The sequence below is a fragment of the Gadus morhua genome, chromosome 20 (assembly GCF_902167405.1).
Source record: "Gadus morhua chromosome 20, gadMor3.0, whole genome shotgun sequence".
Taxonomy (NCBI): domain Eukaryota; kingdom Metazoa; phylum Chordata; class Actinopteri; order Gadiformes; family Gadidae; genus Gadus; species Gadus morhua.
The window spans coordinates 2,639,349-2,658,913 of record NC_044067.1 but is presented as its reverse complement, the minus strand read 5'-3'; the positions used below and the strand labels follow the sequence as shown (position 1 = coordinate 2,658,913).

Genomic DNA, 19,565 nt, shown 5'->3' with positions numbered 1-19,565 from the left:
CGGGATCTTGTTATAGATATCCCGCCTTGCCACCGAGCAGGGAGGCTGCCGCCTCGCTCCCCTCGCCCGCCGGTTAATTGCGAGTGTATTTTTAGTTGGGCCAGCGGCGGGGTAATTAAAACAAATAAGGGCAGATAGCAGAGACGGATCCTCCGTGGCGCCCGGGCATTAGTGAGGTGGGAAGTTTAGCGCGGTCACACACACACACACACACACACACACACACACACACACACACACACACACACACACACACACACACACACACACACACACACACACACACACACACACACACACACAAACAGACACACGAGGATACACGCGCACACACAAGCATCAACACAACCGCTTCCGGACACACGCCTTAACACTCTGAGATGTTTTCAATTAGGAGGCTGTAGTCGGGTGGAGGAGGCGGCGGTGTTGATGGAGCCGAGGAGACGCGCTCGGCTTCAGTGCTACTCGCCGTTTCCTCACTCCGTCTTTGATCGGAGCGCATAAATAAACGCGAACATGATGCAAGCACGCGGGGAACGTGAGCAATGTTGTCGAGAACAGAGAGGAGATGCACGGAGAGATAAAAAATCACATTATTTTATTATAGATATGTATCCCTATTTAAAATACAATAATGTACAGTATGACCGTATAATAAAATGACTACATATTTCTTCTTCTGAGCTTTTTCAGTTGTTTTTTTGCTAACAATAGACTCTTTGAAACTTCCGGACCATTCCTTTATAAAAACCTAACTTCTACTGATCCCGTGTCACAGTGCAGGGCGACCGTCTCTTCACCCGGAACCGGTCTCACCCTCAGGGTCCCGCTGACGCCACTGATACAGAATGTTGCTGTGTTTCCTGTCTGCCGACACAAGCCCTCCTCCCTCTTTGCCATGACAACGGCATCAGAGAGAGAGAGAGAGAGAGAGAGAGAGTGAGAGAGAGAGAGAGCAAGGGAGCAGGAGAGAGAGAGAGGGACAGACAGAAGGCGACCGAGAGAGAGGGACACAGTGGTCCAGCTCTAGTCTGGTCTGGTCCGTCTCTCTCCCGCTGATCTCTCCAGGCCCCCCACTAGGGACCCCCAATATAGGGTCCCGGGTCGGGGGGGGTGCGGTGCGGGGGTCCCAGGTCGGGGAGGGGGGTGTCAGGAGCCCTGTTCTGGGGGCCCGTCCCGGTACAGCACCTGGACGATGAGGGCCAGCAGCAGCACCATCAGCCCCAGCAGGACCTTCTGCACCCACAGGCAGGAGTCCAGCTTCTGCTCCAGGCGCGCGTTGGACGCCATCACCCGCATCAGCTGGAGAGGGGGGGGGGGGGGGACAAGGTTAGGGGGTCTGTAGTGTCCGGTCAAAGACCTCTTCTGCTACTGCATTTACACAGCGCTTTTCTAACCAGCGCTTTACAATGCTGCATAACATTCACTCATTCATTCACCCATTCATTCACCCATTCATGCAAACATTCACACACCGACGGCGGTGTCAGCCACGCAGGGCGACAGCCGGCTCGTCATGAGCAGTCAGGGTGAGGCGTCTCGCTCAGGGACACCTCGACACTCAGCTAGGAGGAGCCGGGGGATCGAACTAGCAACCTACCGGTTGCATGTCAACATGCTCTATTTGTAGCCGTTCATTTCCAACCAGGATAGGAATGACGTCACCCAGAGCGCGGCCCAGAAAGTACATCTCCCGCTTACAGCGCAGGATTGAACGGCTTTAAACGTAATCATATATAAATACGTATCATCATAATGTTGACATTTTAAAACGCGTGTTGAGGATTCACGTCCACCCTTCACTGCGCCAGAGCTGCCCAGGCCCCGCCCACGTCCCCCGCCCTCCAATCAGAACTCACCGTGGTGCTCAGGTCCTGCTGCCCATTGGCTCCCGTCTCCGGGGGGCCGTCCCCCGGGGGGCTCAGCGGCGGCTTAGCGCTCTCCATGACGTGACAGCGTAATCTAGGAGAGAGGAGGGGGTCTCGTGAGAGGAGGGGGGGTGAAGGCCGATTAGCAGACACCGCCCGGCGTTAAGGGGTCACCCCCCCCCCCCCCCCCCCCCTGGCCCCGGGAGGAGGTCCAGGACAACGACGAAGCTTCATGGTCAGAGTCATCAGCACATTGGTGGAAAGAACACAGGGAGGGGGGGCAGCGGTCAGTTTGGGGGGGCTGACCCCCCAGCTGAAAGACCTCGGGGCTGAGGTTTGCTGGTCGACCTGCAGACATCCTGGAGCGAGACGGCTAAGAGGGCCTCCTTCATGGCACACACCAGCATGCCAGTGCTTTGGATAGAAGGGTCAGCACCCAATCGGGGGTAAGGGTTCAGTACCCGGTAAGGAGCTGGGTTCAGTACCCGGTAGGGAGCTGGGTTCAGTAACCGGTCAGGAGCTGGGTTCAGTACCCGGTAAGAAGCTGGGTTCGGTACCCGGTAAGGAGCTGGGTTCAGTACCCGGTAAAGAGCTGGGTTCAGTACCCGGTAAGGAGCTGGGTTCAGTACCCGGTAAGGAGCTGGGTTCAGTACCCAGTAGGGAGCTGTGTTCAGTACCCGGTAAGGAGCTGGGTTCAGTACCCGGTAAGGAGCTGGGTTCAGTACCTGGTAAGGAGCTGGGTTCTTTAAGTAGCTGGGTTCAGTACCCGGTAAGGAGCTGGGTTCAGTACCTGGTAAGGAGCTGGGTTCTTTAAGGAGCTGGGTTCAGTACCCGGTAAGAAGCTGGGTTCAGTACCCGGTAAGGAGCTGGGTTCAGTACCTGGTAAAGAGCTGGGTTCAGTACCCGGTAAGGAGCTGGGTTCTTTAAGGAGCTGGGTTCAGTACCCGGTAAAGAGCTGGGTTCTTTAAGGAGCTGGGTTCAGTACCCGGTAAAGAGCTGGGTTCTTTAAGGAGCTGGGTTCAGTACCCGGTAAAGAGCTGGGTTCTTTAAGGAGCTGGGTTCAGTACCCGGTAGGTAGCTGGGTTCTTTTCCCTTTAAGGAGTGCTGAGGGGGTTCTGTAGCCGGTGAGGAGTACCCGGTTCTGTACCTGTGCTCCACGATGTTCGCTCTGGGGACCTCCTTCCAGAACTGGGCGAGGTCTTGGGTTCCGTTGTTTTCCATCTCTGCCGCCATGACCAGGAAGCGATCCTGAAGAGAGGCCGTGTAGCCTGCAGCAAACACACAACACAACTGGTCAAACACACACACAAAACACAACAGGTCAACACACACACACACACAACACTCAGCAGGTAAACACACACACACAACACTCAGCAGGTGAACAGTGTAGCCTGCAGCAAACATACAACACACAACACAACAGGTCAACACAAACACAAAACACAGTAGGTAAACTTTTTGGCCTGTACACAACTGACTAAACTAGACGCACACCAGGTAAACAGATTAGCCTGCAGCAAAAACACAACACACACACAAAACAAACCAGCTAAACAGTGTAGCCTGCTGCAAACACACAACACACACACAACACACAGGAAAACAGAATCCCTTGGACACCAACAGCCTCATCTGGGGAACTAATACTTCTAGCCTCATTTATTGTGTAACCCCTAGGCGTGTACATGTATGCCCTTATGGCATGACATTGTAATCACTGTGTGATTTTTTAATTTTATTGTGTATGCATCTATTGCTGGACACTTTATATACCTTATTTTATTACTGGAATTTTTATATTCCATGGGCTGCTGTAACAAGTGAATTTCTCATGTATGGGGTGAGATAAAGTTCTTATGTTATCTACATTCCTGGAGTTTATTCGATTAATAAAAGGTGCTTTGTGGACCTTGATCTTAAACATTGACTTTGAAAGCAGCTCTGGACCGTAAGCCCTCGACTGAACAGGAACAAAGGCTCCTGCTGTTGGTTAAACGCTTGGGGGCGAGGGACAGAGAGGTCGTGAGGCCCAGAGACAGCAGGCCGGGCTCTGTCTCGGCCCGCTGCATCCGGAGGCACTCACTAAAGGTCACTCTCCAAAAGAGTGAAGTGAACGGAAAGAAAGTAGAGTTGAAGGAAAACGTTCCCACTCAGGTCCTCAAAGCTCAGCAGTTAAAGTAACGCCGGTCAACCCCCCTTCCCCCCCCCCCCCCCCCCCCCCTCATTGTGTTCCCCTCGTGACCCCCCCCCCCCCCCCTTGGCCAACGTCCCGCTGAAAGGACTCCTTTCATTTCACATATTCCTATTTTATCCCTTCTGAAATATTAATATTAAAAAACGACCTGCACGGCCACTTTGGGCAAGGTAACAAACCACTCAGGTAGTGTGTGTGTGTGTGTGTGTGTGTGTGTGTGTGTGTGTGTGTGTGTGTGTGTGTGTGTGTGTGTGTGTGTGTGTGTGTGTGTGTGTGTGTGTGTGCGCGCGCGCGCGCGTGTTTGTGTAGGTATTTGTTTGTGTGTGTGGGTAGGTGTTTGTTTGTGTAGGTATTTGTTTGTGCGTGTGTGTGTAGGTGTTTGTTTGTGTGCGTGCGTGTGCATGCAGGTGTGCGTGTGTGTGTGTGTAGGTATTTGTTTGTGTGTGTGTGTGTGTGTGTGTGTGCGTGTGTTTGTGTAGGTATTTGTTTGTGTGTGTGTGTAGGTGTTTGTTTGTGTGTGTGCGTGCAGGTGTGTGTGTGTGTGTGTGTGTGTGTGTAGGTATTTGTTTGTTAGTGTGTGTGTGTAGGTGTTTGTTTGTGTAGGTATTTGTTTGTGTGTGTGGGTAGGTGTTTGTTTGTGTAGGTATTTGTTTGTGCGTGTGTGTGTAGGTGTTTGTTTGTGTGCGTGCGTGTGCATGCAGGTGTGCGTGTGCGTGCGAGGTACCTCCATGCAGAGACACCAGGATCTCCACCGAGGCGCCCGCCTCACAGCTGCTGCTGCTGGGCTTCACACGGTACTTCTCCGGGGCGGTGGTCCGCACCTGTGGAGGTCAGGACCGGCTATCAGAGACCAGTCAAATACAGACACACACACTCACGCACACACCTGCACCCACACAGACTTGCACTTGCACACCCACACACATACACATAAAAATGTACTTGCACACAAGTGAACATGCACACACACACACACACACACACACACACACACACACACACACACACACACACACACACACACACACACACACAGATATGTCCATGCGTGCACGTGCAGTATCACCAGCGCACACACAAACACAAATAAACAAGCAAAAACGCACATACCTACACACACAGAAGGACACTATAACGCATGCACACACACACAGACAGACACGCACACCATACACGCACAAACACACACAGGCACTGTCCGCACGCACACCATACACACACACATACACAGACACTTTCACGCACACACCACACACACACACACACCTTGAAGGCCACTTGGTTCTTGGTCACGTTGAAGAGGATAATGAGGCATTTCTTCTCCGTGTCCTTGGAGCCGAAGCTGAGCTCTTCTGCCGGGCTGCAGGAGAGACAGAAGATAAGAGCAGGAACCAACGGCGACTCTGACGCTGTTGGGTTCCTGTCTGGCAACGCCGATCTGGACAGCAGATATCAGTAAACACGCCAACGTCCGGGCGCTCCACGCGTCTGTTCTCAGACCGACCGCGGGCCGACTGAAGCCAGCTGAGGAACGGCGCCGCTGCTCTCTGAAGAGGCTGTGTGGAGGCTGACGGCCTGCTGGTGTTCAGATGAAGAGCGCCGGCCTGTGCTCTGCCATCTCCACCATGCACAGGGCCGGCGTCTAACCGCTACACATCAGCTAATCACCTGCCGCCCACAACGTCCCCGCGGTCAGGGCTACCGGCTCGCTGACCGGCACACACCCCTCCGTCCCAGAGTGTGTGTGTATACAGCGCGAGGACACACACACGCGCGCACGCACGCACACGTCATTCAATCAAACGACATGAGCCTGTTGATGTTGCTCTCCACAACCACTTCAAAGCAGTGATCTAAGCTAATAAAAGGGAGATGAAAACCTTAAACCCAACCAGGGTGCCGACCAATTACCCCGTATTGCACCCCAACGCACATTGGAAGTTAAAGACCACACAACACCCAGGGGACTCCTCGATTACCCCCCCCCCCCCCCCCCTCCCCCCAGCCTCGTCTACCCCCCCCCCCCCCCCCTCCCCCCCAGCCTGTCGTCTCATGAATGAAGCCTCAGTGACGCTCGCCCCAAAGTGGGCCATCTTCACAGCATGGGGCCGTGCCGCGAAGCCTCCGCAGCGTTTGGATTCGATTCCTGGACCCGTGCGACATCGCTTCCCCCCCCCACTTCCTTTTCATGTGTGCAGGAAAACCAGAACCCCCCCCCCCCCCCCCCCCGAGGACTAAACCCAAAACCTACAGGGTCTCGGATTGGGCGAGCCAAACTCTGAAACGCTCCTGCCTTTAAGGTGGTGAATAATCTCTTTATCGCTCTGGTACATAGCCTCCAGTCCGTAAAGACCTTCTGATCAAAGAGTACAATACGCGGTGGGAGGGGGGGGGGGGGGGGGCCTGGGGGTGTTATTCATGAGCGCTGAGATGACAAACGGCACGGGGAAGCGAAGTAGGCCAAGCCGAGCGCACACCTAAAATGTGACGAACCGGTTGAATCGCTGCGGATGCAGATCAACAACCACAACATCGACACCCGCCGCAGCGGCGGCAGAGTGGAGGCAGCGCGTCAGATGGGAGATTAGCATTGATGAGGAGAGATCAGCAGATCTCCCTTTCATGCCTCTTCCCCTCCCCCCCTCCCCTCACGGCGTCGCTCCCTCTGAGCGCGCGGGGGGGGGGGGGGGGGGGGGCGGGCTGCGCCTCATCGGGTCCACGATTGGTTAGGACGTGTGTCAGTCACGGGGGGCCGGTGGTACGGACCGCAGCGGAGAAGAGAGGGCGGAGGGCCGTGGCCCCAGGGGGCCGTTGTCACGGTGATCTGGGCGCTTTGAGGACAGCACAGCACATGCTCTGCGGTGAGGAGATGAACGGGGTCTTTCATCAACGCGTCGATGATTCTGGCGTCACGGTAAAAAATATGAACCGATCGATTGGACGGACGATTGATTCGACCCCGCTCAGTTTCTCCTGCCCTCGGTGAGGGTTCAGAGGCTCACCACAGCGGGGAGGGGGGGGGGGGGGCTGAGGCTGCCGTTCTGCTCAACATGAATAAACAAAGGAAACTGGTTCACTAGGGGAAGGGGTCAGAGCTGGCTCTGGGTCAACAGACTTGTTGACATCACGAGCTGTGCTCCCGCCGGTCCTTCTGCGTCACGGCAGAACTCCGGGGGGGAGACGGGACAGCGCCTGGGCCGGGACCGACCACTGCCAGGGGCGGAGTTACACCCTGCGTCCTGTTTCGATATGGCGACAGTCTACCAAAAACCCAAGTGTATTTGTACAGTGAGCACGTACACTTTCTAACAGTTCACTTCTGGTGACCTTCTGTTTCCTACAGGTCACCCGCCTTCAGCGACACGATTGGCTGAAACAAACACGAAGCGAAAGAATGTGAAACACCCGCCCAGAGCTGGCCTGCCGCTAGACAAGGGCGTGGCTCAGGAGGTAGAGCGGGTTGGCTGGTCACCAGAAGGCTGCTAGTTCGATCCCCTAGCTCCTCCTAGCCGAGTGTCGAAGTGTCTCTGAGCGAGGCGTCTCACCCTGACTGCTCCTGACGAGCTGGCTGTCGCCCTGCGGGGTCGACTCCGCCGTCGGTGTGTGAATGTGTGCGTGAATGGATGAATGTTAGGCAGTATTAAAGTAAAGCGCTTTGTGCGGCCACGGGTTAGAATAGCGCTGCATAAATGCAGTCCATTTACCAACTACTACAGAGATGGGTGTAAAGTGGGGTCTTTGGGAGCGGGTTTGGGGGGGGGGGGGGGGCATACCTCACGTGCAGCAGGGGGCCCTTGAAGGTGGTCAGGGGTTTGGGGACCCCCCTGGTGCGTCCCGCCGCGTCCCCCTTATCTCCATCCTCCGATCGCAGGCTGTCCTCCAGGAAGTTCACCTGCGCCCACAGAGGAGAGGACAAGGTCATGAGCAGAAGGTCGGGCACCACCCGCTGCTATAACCCCGACCACGTGACCCCGATCTGGCCAATCAGCTCCGGACAGAGGGGTCAGCTGACGGCCAGTCAAGGATCGTGGTTAGTGTTCAGTTCTCCGAAATGGAGACGGGTTGGCTGAGGGATTGCGGGTTTTGTAAAATATTAGCGGGAACCACATTGTGAGGACTAAATGTTAATCTGTTTTGGGGTTTTGAGGAAGTCGTTAATGCCTCGCGTCCGGTGGCGAAAGCTGCCAGAAATAACCCTGGGCACATGACGCCTGACGGAGGATGTCGTAAGAGGCGGACGCGTCTCATGTTCATCCAGTCAGCGCTTTCATTCACACCACAGACTGCGTCTGCAACTCCATCCAACTCTCACATACATGCAGCACGCACGCACACAAACACAGTCACACACACACACATACATACATACACACAGACGCAAAGCAGTGTCATAATCACAAGACCACACCAGGAGACCGGATCGACCCAGTGTGACCCTCCTATTGGTCCAGTCGGACACGTCTAGAGACAAAGGTCATTTTTAAACGTTTGCCCTTGCATCAGCGCTGAGTGTGTTGTTGTGTATGTGTGAAGGGGGGAGGGGGGGAGGGGAGGGGGGGCAGACAGATGGGAGGGCGGGTGGGCGGGAGTGTGTGTGTGGGAGGTTAATGTGCTCCTCAGTGACAGAAACAGGTGTGTGAGTCAGAACGGAGAGATGCTGTGGCGTTGTGGTGGTTCTCCTGCATTGAGCAACAAGCACCAAGCTGATCTGTGGTCAGGGGGGGGGGGGGGGGGGGGGGGGGGAGGTCAGGGGGGGAGCTGTAATAAAGACATGAGAACCTAACTGTTGCTTCTCTCTTTATTCAGCGCAGAGCAGAAACGAAACCGAGTGCATCAGTCAAATCTTTATGCAAATGATGCAAATTATGCAAATTACATTCCGGTAAATAAGAGACACTGAAATGAAATGTAAAACCACACTAGTGTAATCCTTGAAATGTAATACCAATGGTACATTTATAATTACGATTCACTCAAATTAAGATTTCTATTCATCAAATTAACCAAATCCAGCAGATTAAGAATCAAAATACAGTTCATGGAATATAAACGATTATAACACTTATTATATGAACATGGATTACATTAGGATTACAGAAAATAGTTAAATTCAATAATAAAAGAGCATCAATTTGATTTAGAAATAAAATGCTAACACTGTCCTTAATAGTTTACACACAAGTTATCTCATAAGAAGAATATTTTACGATTATGGATTAATTTAAAATTCTCTGTTATTCTCTGTTCCTAAAGCGGAAATAATTGGAGACTTACAATATATGTTATTGACTAGGATGATAGTGGTATTAAGGCACAATATCGACTTTGATATCATAAAAAACGAACGATTACATTAGTGATTACTGTAAGTGACATAAAAACAAGAGCATATTTAAAACAAAAAAAATCATCTAGCCGTGATGCGAGTGTTACTACCTCTCTACTGTTGAGTAACAGCATCTTCAGTCAAAGGTTAGCAAGCATCGAAGTGATCAGTGCAGAGCTCGGGTCAGTCGGGATAAGGGTTAGAGTTCAACTGAGACGTATTCTCTACTGTCCTGAGTGTCCTCAAATCAGTCGAGAGAAGGGTTAGAGTTCAACTGAGACGTATTCTCTACTGTCCCCAAGTCAGCCGAGAGAAGGGTTAGAGTTAAACTGAGACGTATTCTCTACTGTCCTGAGTGTCCTCAGATCAGTCGAGATAAGGGTTAGAGTTAAACTGAGACGTATTCTCTACTGTCCTGAGTGTCCTCAGATCAGTCGAGAGAAGGGTTAGAGTTCAACTGAGACTTATTCTCTACTGTCCCCAGGTCAGCCGAGAGAAGGGTTAGAGTTAAACTGAGACGTATTCTCTACTGTCCTGAGTGTCCTCAGATCAGTCGAGATAAGGGTTAGAGTTAAACTGAGACGTATTCTCCACTGTCCCCAAGTCAGTTGGCAGAAGGGTTAGAGTTCAACTGAGACGTATTCTCCACTGTCCCCAGGTCAGTTGACAGAAGGGTTAGAGTTCAACTGAGACGTATTCTCTACTGTCCCCAGGTCAGCCGAGAGAAGGGTTAGAGTTCGACTGAGACGTATTCTCTACTGTCCCCAGGTCAGTCGACAGAAGGGTTAGAGTTCAACTGAGACGTATTCTCTACTGTCCCCAGGTCAGCCGAGAGAAGGGTTAGAGTTCAACAGAGACGTATTCTCTACTGTCCCCAGGTCAGTCGACAGAAGGGTTAGAGTTCAACTGAGACGTATTCTCTACTGTCCCCAGGTCAGTTGACAGAAGGGTTAGAGTTCAACTGAGACGTATTCTCTACTGTCCCCAGGTCAGTCGACAGAAGGGTTAGAGTTCAACTGAGACGTATTCTCCACTGTCCCCAAGTCAGTTGACAGAAGGGTTAGAGTTCAACTGAGACGTATTCTCCACTGTCCCCAGGTCAGTTGACAGAAGGGTCAGAGTTCAACTGAGACGTATTCTCTACTGTCCCCAGGTCAGTCGACAGAAGGGTTAGAGTTCAACTGAGACGTATTCTCTACTGTCCTCAGGTCAGTCGAGCGAGGTTAGGCATTTGATAAGCTCTAGACAATACAAACTTTTGAAACTTTTCTCCATACAAAAATACATTTGTGTCACATTGGAGAATCCAAAGTGGAGCGGTTTGGGAGTGTGGATCACTCTCGGGGTTCAAGTCGTTCAAAAAGGTTGAAATGTAGAAAAAACAGCTGCGGCTTAAGGAAGACAGGGGTCCCCAGGGGACAGGGGACAGGGGACAGGGGGACAGGGGTTCAGGGGGTGTACGCAGCACCAGAAACACGACACGCGAGTACCCCGCCGTACGCACGGGCCGCCCCTCGACCCCTCCGGCCTCTGAGCTCCTCGTGTGACCTCACACGCGGCCTCCCCACCACCAGCCCTTGGTGTGAAAACAGAGAGAGATCATTGGTCAACACAGTGAGCGGAGGCGGGGCGACGCCCACATGTCACGGTCACGCTGGTGCCTTTGTCTTTCTGGTGGTGGTGGTGGTGGTGGTGGAGGAGGTGGTGGTGGTGGTGGTGATCACGTGGAGACAGGCTGGCCTTAGAACCAGAATGAGTAGCTGCTGGAGCTAGCGCCAATAGAACCAGAATCAGTAGCTGCTGGAGCTAGCGCACCTTGGAACCAGAATCAGTAGCTGCTTTAGCTAGCGCACCTTGGAACCAGAATCAGTAGCTGCTTTAGCTAGCGCACCTTAGAACCAGAATCAGTAGCTGCTTAAGCTAGCGCCAATAGAACCAGAATCAGTAGCTGCTTAAGCTAGCGCACCTTAGAACCAGAATCAGTAGCTGCTTAAGCTAGCGCCAATAGATCCAGAATCAGTAGCTGCTTAAGCTAGCGCCAATAGAACCAGAATCAGTAGCTGCTTTAGCTAGCGCACCTTAGAACCAGAATCAGTAGCTGCTTTAGCTAGCGCACCATAGAACCAGAATCAGTAGCTGCTTAAGCTAGCGCCAATAGAACCAGAATCAGTAGCTGCTTTAGCTAGCGCACCTTGGAGCAAGCAGCCCCTCCTCCCAGCCTGATCCGTCAGGTCAGATACTGGGGGAATGAAGGAAAACCTGTCTCTGCTGATTTCTAATCGTTTGGAACGTGCTCACACTCACTGTGTCAATACATTCAACATCGCCCAACGCAACCACTTCCCGGGCTGAAGTTACTCTCCAGTGCGAGTCCCAGTTTAACGCCCCCCCTAACCGTTGGGTAAAAAGGCTGACAGACAAATTCTACAACTAGTTGCAAGGAGAAGAGTGAATCCCTTCCTGTGAAGGGCTGATAAGCAGCAGCAGCTTCCTGCGTGATCAGGGCTCCAGCGCCCAATCACCCCTTCTCCTTCCTCTTTGTTTGTGTAAAGCAGACTCTGTTGACGCGCGAGACTAATTGGCTGATCTGGTCGTCAACGGCGCTGTTGCTGTTTGACTGCCGGGGTAGCTCCTCAGAGACCCCCACAGACGTCCCCCCGAGGCTTGGGGGAGGACGACAGATGAAGAGCCCCAGGGTTCACCGCACTAAAGGTTCCAAGCCCCTGTCCTCAGGTTCAGGTTCAGGCTACCACGGATATCTGGGTACTGAGATGGAAACGACCAGTAGATAAGAGATCCATTCAAACCTAATCAAGCCCTCTGATAGGGCGGCGTGGCCGAGGGCCGTGAAACATGAACGGGGAATGCGTTGCAGAGAGAGGGGGGGGGGGGGTCTCACTGAGGGCACTTGGATATGCAGCCGAACCTCCTGAGATGAACTCGTTAACGGCCGTTCTCTATTCAGACGCACGCCTGGCCAGAAAGAGCAGCTCACTATGATGATGAGAGGGCCGGCCCGGTCGCCCGGGGGGAGAGCGTGGCCGACGGCCTGTCTGCAGCGGGGGCAGAGTCAGGAGGGATCTGTGGAGGCCAGGCTCCCGGGGGGGGGGGGGGGGGGGGGGGCTCTACACACCTTGGCAGGACCAGAACCGGTTGAGACCGGACTCTGGTGAGCCGGACGGTGCGGGGATCCGCCCAAGGTCAATCGGGGGAACATTTGTCCAAAAACAACAAGGAACCAACGCAGACACACAACGCAACACAACGCAACGCAACACAACACAACACAACACAACACAACACAACACAACACAACACAACACAACACACAGCCCGGGCTGGAGGAGAGAAGCTCTGCTGAAGTGCAGGGAGAGCTCAGAGCAGGGGGAGAGAAGAGGTTGGCATGGCAGCACCGGTAGTGTGTGTGTGTGTGTGTGTGTGTGTGTGTGTTGGTGTGCGCACGCTGGACGGGATGAGGGGACCTGGGGGAGCCCTGGGCTGGGGGCGGCGTGGTGGTGGAGATGTGTGCGTTATTGTTGCAGGGATTACACTGCAGCAGGGAGAGACAGTGGGAGTCACCTTGACGGAGACAAAGAGTCCCGGATTAACGACACGCCGAATCAGGGCATTAATGCCACTTAATGCACGCCTAAACCTCGGTGGAGAAACCCGATTACATGCTGTAATCAGGCTCGGCAAAAAGAAAAAGCTGGAAATGAAGCGAAATGTCTCGATGAAGACGAGTCCCCCCCCCTCCCTCCACTACCCCTCGTTTTAACTTTATCCAACGCCCGCGCTGGTTGGTGGCTTATGCTTATCAGAGCCGATGCTAAGTCGTCACTCTATCTCCTCTCCCATTGATGAGTTGCTCTGAGTGGCTCTGGCTGTTGTGGTTACGAATAAATTAGGCTGCATTCAAAAGTTCAACCACTAAAAAAAAAGAGATTTTTCAAATCAAAACCTTTGAGGTTTATCATCTGTTCTTTGAACACGACGTTGCTGTTCGCCCCCCTCTGTCCCCACGGAGGCGTTGAAACGAGCGTCTCGATACGTAAGAGACCCTTCATCGGATTCACCGAAACAGAGCCCACACACTCCCCACTTCCCCCACAATGCACTGCACCACACACCTGAGTCATGGCATGCATCATAGCCATATATGCAGCCCATATATGAAGCTTACCTTCACTAGCCACTGCACCCTCAAATAAACCATGACAACAAACTGAAAAAACAAACTGCGACGGCAAATATGGAGCTACAAGCATTCCCGTGTGCTACCGGTGTGTTTGTTGATTCTGCCTCAGAGCATCGCGCCTGACACCAGGGTAAACACCTGCGATGGAGCACTGTGTTCTCCGTACTAATGTTGTAATGTAAGAAGTACATTAGTGGAAGTACATTAAAGTGCTTCTACTGGGGAACGCTCATCGTTTCCAACAGATTGACATGCTCTTGTTACTGTTTACATTCATGGCAGCCACATGGACGTCATTAGAACAAATGATTTAGTAACTGATTGTTTTGGGGAAGCCAGGGAGACGGTACAATGGTCTCATCACCCAGACCGGGGAAGACCTTTAAATGGAGGAGGAAAAATGAACAGACTTTACAAACGCAAGTATTTTCCCCTGTACCTTTTTGCTCTTTTTGGAGTCCTCTGAGTTGAAGCTGGCCTCCAGAGTCTCCTTCACCTCTGATTGGCCCTCCTTGCTCTCCACGTCATCCTCGCTCACGATTGGTCCATTCTCCATGACGGGCGTGAGGAAGTCCTCGTCAGGGAGGGGGGGGTAGCTGTACTTGAAGGGGTCCTGGAATGTACATCAGAGCCATGAAGATACCCTGACCCGTCAATATATATAAAGAACATAATATGTACACAAACCCTGACCCCATCAATATATATAGACAACATAATATGTACACAAACCCTGACCCCGTCAATATATATAGACAACATAATATGTACACAAACCCTGACCCCATCAATATATATAGACAACATAATATGTACACAAACCCTGACCCCATCAATATATATAGACAACATAATATGTACACAAACCCTGACCCCATCAATATATAGACAACATAATATGTACACAAACCCTGACCCCATCAATATATAGACAACATAATATGTACACAAACCCTGACCCCATCAATATATATAGACAACATAATATGTACAAACACTCTGACCCCATCAATATATAAGACAACATAATATGTACAAACACTCTGACCCCATCAATATATATAGACAACATAATATGTACAAACTCCCTGACCCTTCAGATATCTATAGAGAAAACACTTTTATCTAAGGCGACTTACGAGTACACAAGGCTGGCTCTTCGGGAGCAGTTAGTGTGAGGTGTCTTGCTCAGGGACACCTCAACAGCTGGGGATCGGACTAGCAACCTTCCGGTTATCTACAGTGAGTTCTCTACAGTGAGTTCTCTACAGTGAGTGCTCAGTGCGTTCTCTACAGTGCGTTCTCTACAGTGGGTTCAGTGGTCAGTGCGTTCTCTACAGTGGGTTCTCCACAGTGGTCAGTGCGTTCTCTACAGTGGGTTCTCCACAGTGGTCAGTGCGTTCTCTACAGTGAGTTCTCTACAGTGGTCAGTGCGTTCTCTACAGTGGGTTCTCTACAGTGGTCAGTGCATTCTCTACAGTGGTCAGTGCGTTCTCTACAGTGGGTTCTCTACAGTGGGTTCTCTACAGTGGGTTCTCTACAGTGGGTGCTCGGTGGGTTCTCTCCGGCGGGCTGCGTCCTACCGTTCCCCCCATGTGTAGCGGCAGGTACTCGGGGTCGATGAAGGTCTGCACCTCAGACCTGGAGGAGAACTTCAGCTTGCTGACGGCCTCGGGGCCTAGCCAGGTCTTCACGATCTTCCAGGCCGCTGCAACATCCACACGTTTATATTATTCACATTATTAGTATCGTTGAGTTCATAAGAAAGACCAGGAGAGGCTTTATTTGAGGGATATTAAAAAGCTGGTTGGAGTCTCACCGTTCATGATCCAGGGCATATCCACGATAATCATTTTGGCTGAGGAGATAAGATCACAATCAGAACCAGTCCTACTGCGGAACAAAGCTAAACCGATCTGTTAAGTTCACGGCCTCACGCGGCCGTTACTTACAGAGGAACTTTGGGTAGTAGATCTTGAAGCAATTGATGATGTACTTCACAAAGTCCATGTCCTGAGAGAGTGAACACGTGGAGAAGGAAACAAATTATTGAATGAAATCCAATAAAGACCACTGCACTCAACAAAAACAGAAGTGACATTTGCGCATATTAAACATGCTCCTATAGAAAGAAATGTTGAGGCTGCCAGGATGGTTCACACCGCAACATCGGCCCCCTCTGACACAAAGAGATGGGTGGCTGCATTCTGGCAGCTAGCGTTTTTAATGAAACAGAAGTGTCTTTTAAATCTATTTATACCGGGCGGTACGGCGTAACACTGGGCTGTTGGATGGTGTGATTACGTCATCTTGACAACTGGCCGCTGATTTGAGTACTTTTGAAGCGGATGAGATCAAAGTTTCTCAATGACACAGTAAGGTAAGTGTGATACAATCAGCCATTCAGCTCGGGAATCCCGACAAGGGTTAAAGAAAGCGCAAGGTTACAAACACGGCTCTGTCCATCCTCTGCCATCACCATTAGGGCTGAACGATTTGGGGGAAATAATCGATTGAATCGTGATTATTTCAACCAATATTACGATTGCGATTTACTAGGCGATTTTTCCTTTTAAAGTTCCTTATTTTCTATATTATTCACCAAACAAGCAATAAATCATTCTGTTGTATGACCAACACAACATTGGAAGCATTCAACACATAAACTGCTTGTTCCTTTCGGCCAGGCCTATGTCTTGAGATGAATTGATGCATCAATTATTGACATTATAACATCTTTATTTAACTATTGAATTATAAAAGAAAAGTAATACGGATCTATTTGGATCTCACGTCAGTGACGATAATTTAATTTTAATCGCAGCATTTAAGATTTGCGAAACGCTTTTCCATGACATTGCGATGTTGGTTTGAATTCGATCAATTGTTCAGCCCTTATCACCATTTTGATAACGCTTTTTGTGATAATACGTTTATCTTGATCCTCAAACTGGATGAGACCTCTGCTGCCGGTCTAGGCTCGACCCCAGACCCCATCGCCCCCCCCTACCGTCTAGGTGCACCAGCCAGTCGCGCTGCGGCTTAACAGACCTCCACAATGCTACCACCGGCCCTCTAAATCCACTAAGCCCATATTTGGGTTTTCCACATGTATGTGTGGCGTTTGGCGTGCTCCTGCATACGGGCGTCTAAATGAGACGTTTATCCGGTGGGGGGCTGAGCCGGCTGCTGAGCCGGGCGGCGGGGAACCGCCCGCAACGCCGCGACGCGCACAACCGCCAGATTAGCCCGCCCGCTCGGATTGGCCGGCAGGATTTAAAGGTCACTTTAATCTCCCGCGTGTCAGAGAGCATCGGTCCCTCACAGACCGCGAAACGGGCAAGACGCGCAGAGATATAAACTATAAATAACTTAGAGACGGGATGATTCCGTGTTTATGACATAAATAAATCTGGAAATATGTGAATAAATACGTGTTTTTTTAATATATTAATTAATGTGTTCCTTTATTCATAAAACATACATAACCATATACACATATATAAATATACACATACACACACACGTGTATATGTATACACATACACATATATATATATATATATATATGTGTATTCACATACACACATATATATTATACAGTATGTGTATACGCAATACTGATACACACACACACACACACACACACACACATATATATATATATATATACATATATACATATATATATATATATATATATATACATATATATATATATATATATACATATACATATATATATATATATATATATATATATATATATATATATACACACACATACGCAGACACACACACACGCAGACACACACGCACACACAAACCACAACAAAACCATGACACTGAGTCCTAATCTAGTCTTGCTGGTGGACTTACGATGTTGCCCAGGCCCGACTCACACATGTCGAACACCACGGTGAGCTGCATGCCGGGCTCCCTGACGGCGTAGCGCTCCAGCCAGAACGCCACGTACTTCTTCTTGTCCACCACGGTCTTAGTGTCCTTCACGTGGAGCTTCACCTTGAACCAGACTGAGGAGATAGGAGAGAGGAGAGAGGAGAGGGTCAGAGGAGGAACCAGACTGAGGAGATAGGAGAGAGGAGAGAGGGGAGGGTCAGAGGAGGAACCAGACTGAGGAGAGAGGAGAGGATCAGAGGAGGAACCAGACTGAGGAGAAACTGAGAGGAGAAGTTCAGCAAAGGGTCAGAGGAGGAACTAAATGTCCTCCTCTCTGTGTCTTCCCAGTCTGGTTCCTCCTCTGACATGAGCCTCTCCTCTCTATGTCTCCCCAGTCTGGGTCAAGGTGAGTAGACAGAGCTTCAGGTCAGTAACAGGTCAGAGGAGGAACTAGAGGAGAGACTCGGGTTCTCACCTTCATACATAAGTAACAATGGTAATAAATTATCCATTACTGAACAAGACGTCCCCATGTCACAAGAACAGAACGTGGGTTCACTCAGTGCCCAGATGGATTGATTAGAGAGAACAAGCTGTTACAGCAGAGTTTACTACGTACAGAGTTTGTTGCCTTCCTTATCGTAGCCGTGGAGAAAGACGGCGCCGGTGTCAAACATCCATCGGGGAATGCTGCTCTCCGTGAGATCTGTGACACACACAAACACACAAAAAAACAAACACACAAACACACACCGTCACTTTTGCTCCTATCAGTTCATGATGTTTGTCACCTGTCAAACACGCGCAAATCTCGACAAACACACAACAGTCGCTGGATATCAAAACCCCTTTCATCGGAATCCCAAAACAAACCCCGACTAATTTAATTTGGGAGTGTGCTGTGGTGTTTACTGTGTGCTATGTGTGGAAGCCAGGAGACCGGGCGACCGGAACACAATAGGCCGTTGTTTTCGGATCCCGGGACGCACAAAGAGAACAGCCACTAACATTGAGCGCAACACGCTAACCATGTCAACAGCCACTCTGTTGTGTGTTCCAATGAACACAACATAAACTCCTACCGTTCAGCCCCAGCTCTTTCCGCCACTGGAAACTCTCGTCAATCATCTTCAAGGCATCGTCGATCACAAAGTGCCTCCACGTCAGGTAGCTGTCCACCAAGGCGTCATCCTTCAGCAGTCGGTCCACGTCCCTGGAATCGTACTTGTCTGGCGAATCTGCAGAATGTAACACAGTAGTTGTACATTCATACACACGCACAGGCATTGGTAATAACAACCTCTCCATTTGTATAGTCCCGAATAAGATGAAGATGGTTATGAATGGGAGGTGACTTAGTGTTTGATTAAATTGGTTATTACGAGTTCATAATGCATGTGTATTGTCTATTATGTGAGGTGGAAACCGTCTTCTGCGTTCAGTGCAAACACGGCATCCAGCACAACCGGGAAGTAATGCTCTGACCTCTGCAACCATCTCGTTATACATTTACAACCAAACTAAAAGCCATCAAGCCACCCAAAGAACAGACAGACAGCTTCCTCTACGGGTCACTTATTACCAGTTTACACCGGCGGTATTACCTTGCAGGAGTTCAGTCCTGAACCTCTCCCTGGTTTCCTCCACTCTGCAGGCGGTCTGTTGGGCAGACGTCAGAGCGTTAGTGAGGAAGACATGGGACACGTCAATAACAGGGCTCTGCTGGTGGTGGTGTTGTTGTTATTGTTGTTACCTGCTCGGCTTCGGTCGGCTCCAGCTCGGCCATGTTCAAGTGTCCCCTGGTTCTCCTGCTGCTGCTGGTAGAGGGTGATTAGCTGTTGTCGGCTAGCATGGCTAACCCGGAATACTAGCGGACAGAATCAGTGCAGGAGGTTAATGCCGAGGGTCCGTCCTCTCGGTGGGGAAATGCTCTAACCCTGGCCACACCTATCGCGAGATTTAATCTTATCCGCCTTCTCAGTTGACAAGAAGCAACAAGTTTGTCGATGACAGTGATGAGATTACGGGGAAACGAGATAAGAGACACGAGATACAGGAACCGCGTATTGTTCCACG

General features: G+C 50.8%; 1 protein-coding gene across 1 annotated transcript; it reads right to left on the bottom strand.

The window, feature by feature from the left end:
• Positions 1-581: 581 nt before the first annotated feature.
• On the bottom strand, positions 582-19,560 carry mospd2 (motile sperm domain containing 2). Its single transcript, XM_030344365.1, has 15 exons — positions 19,243-19,560; positions 19,094-19,148; positions 18,572-18,727; positions 18,109-18,195; positions 17,469-17,623; positions 15,542-15,602; positions 15,409-15,447; positions 15,173-15,297; positions 14,029-14,202; positions 7,839-7,957; positions 5,332-5,425; positions 4,790-4,886; positions 3,016-3,136; positions 1,860-1,962; positions 582-1,302 (listed from the first exon to the last, which is right to left on the bottom strand). The coding sequence occupies exons 1-15, from the start codon at positions 19,273-19,275 to the stop codon at positions 1,150-1,152; spliced, it is 1,572 nt and encodes a 523-aa protein (XP_030200225.1). The 5' UTR covers positions 19,276-19,560; the 3' UTR covers positions 582-1,149.
• Positions 19,561-19,565: the final 5 nt, after the last annotated feature.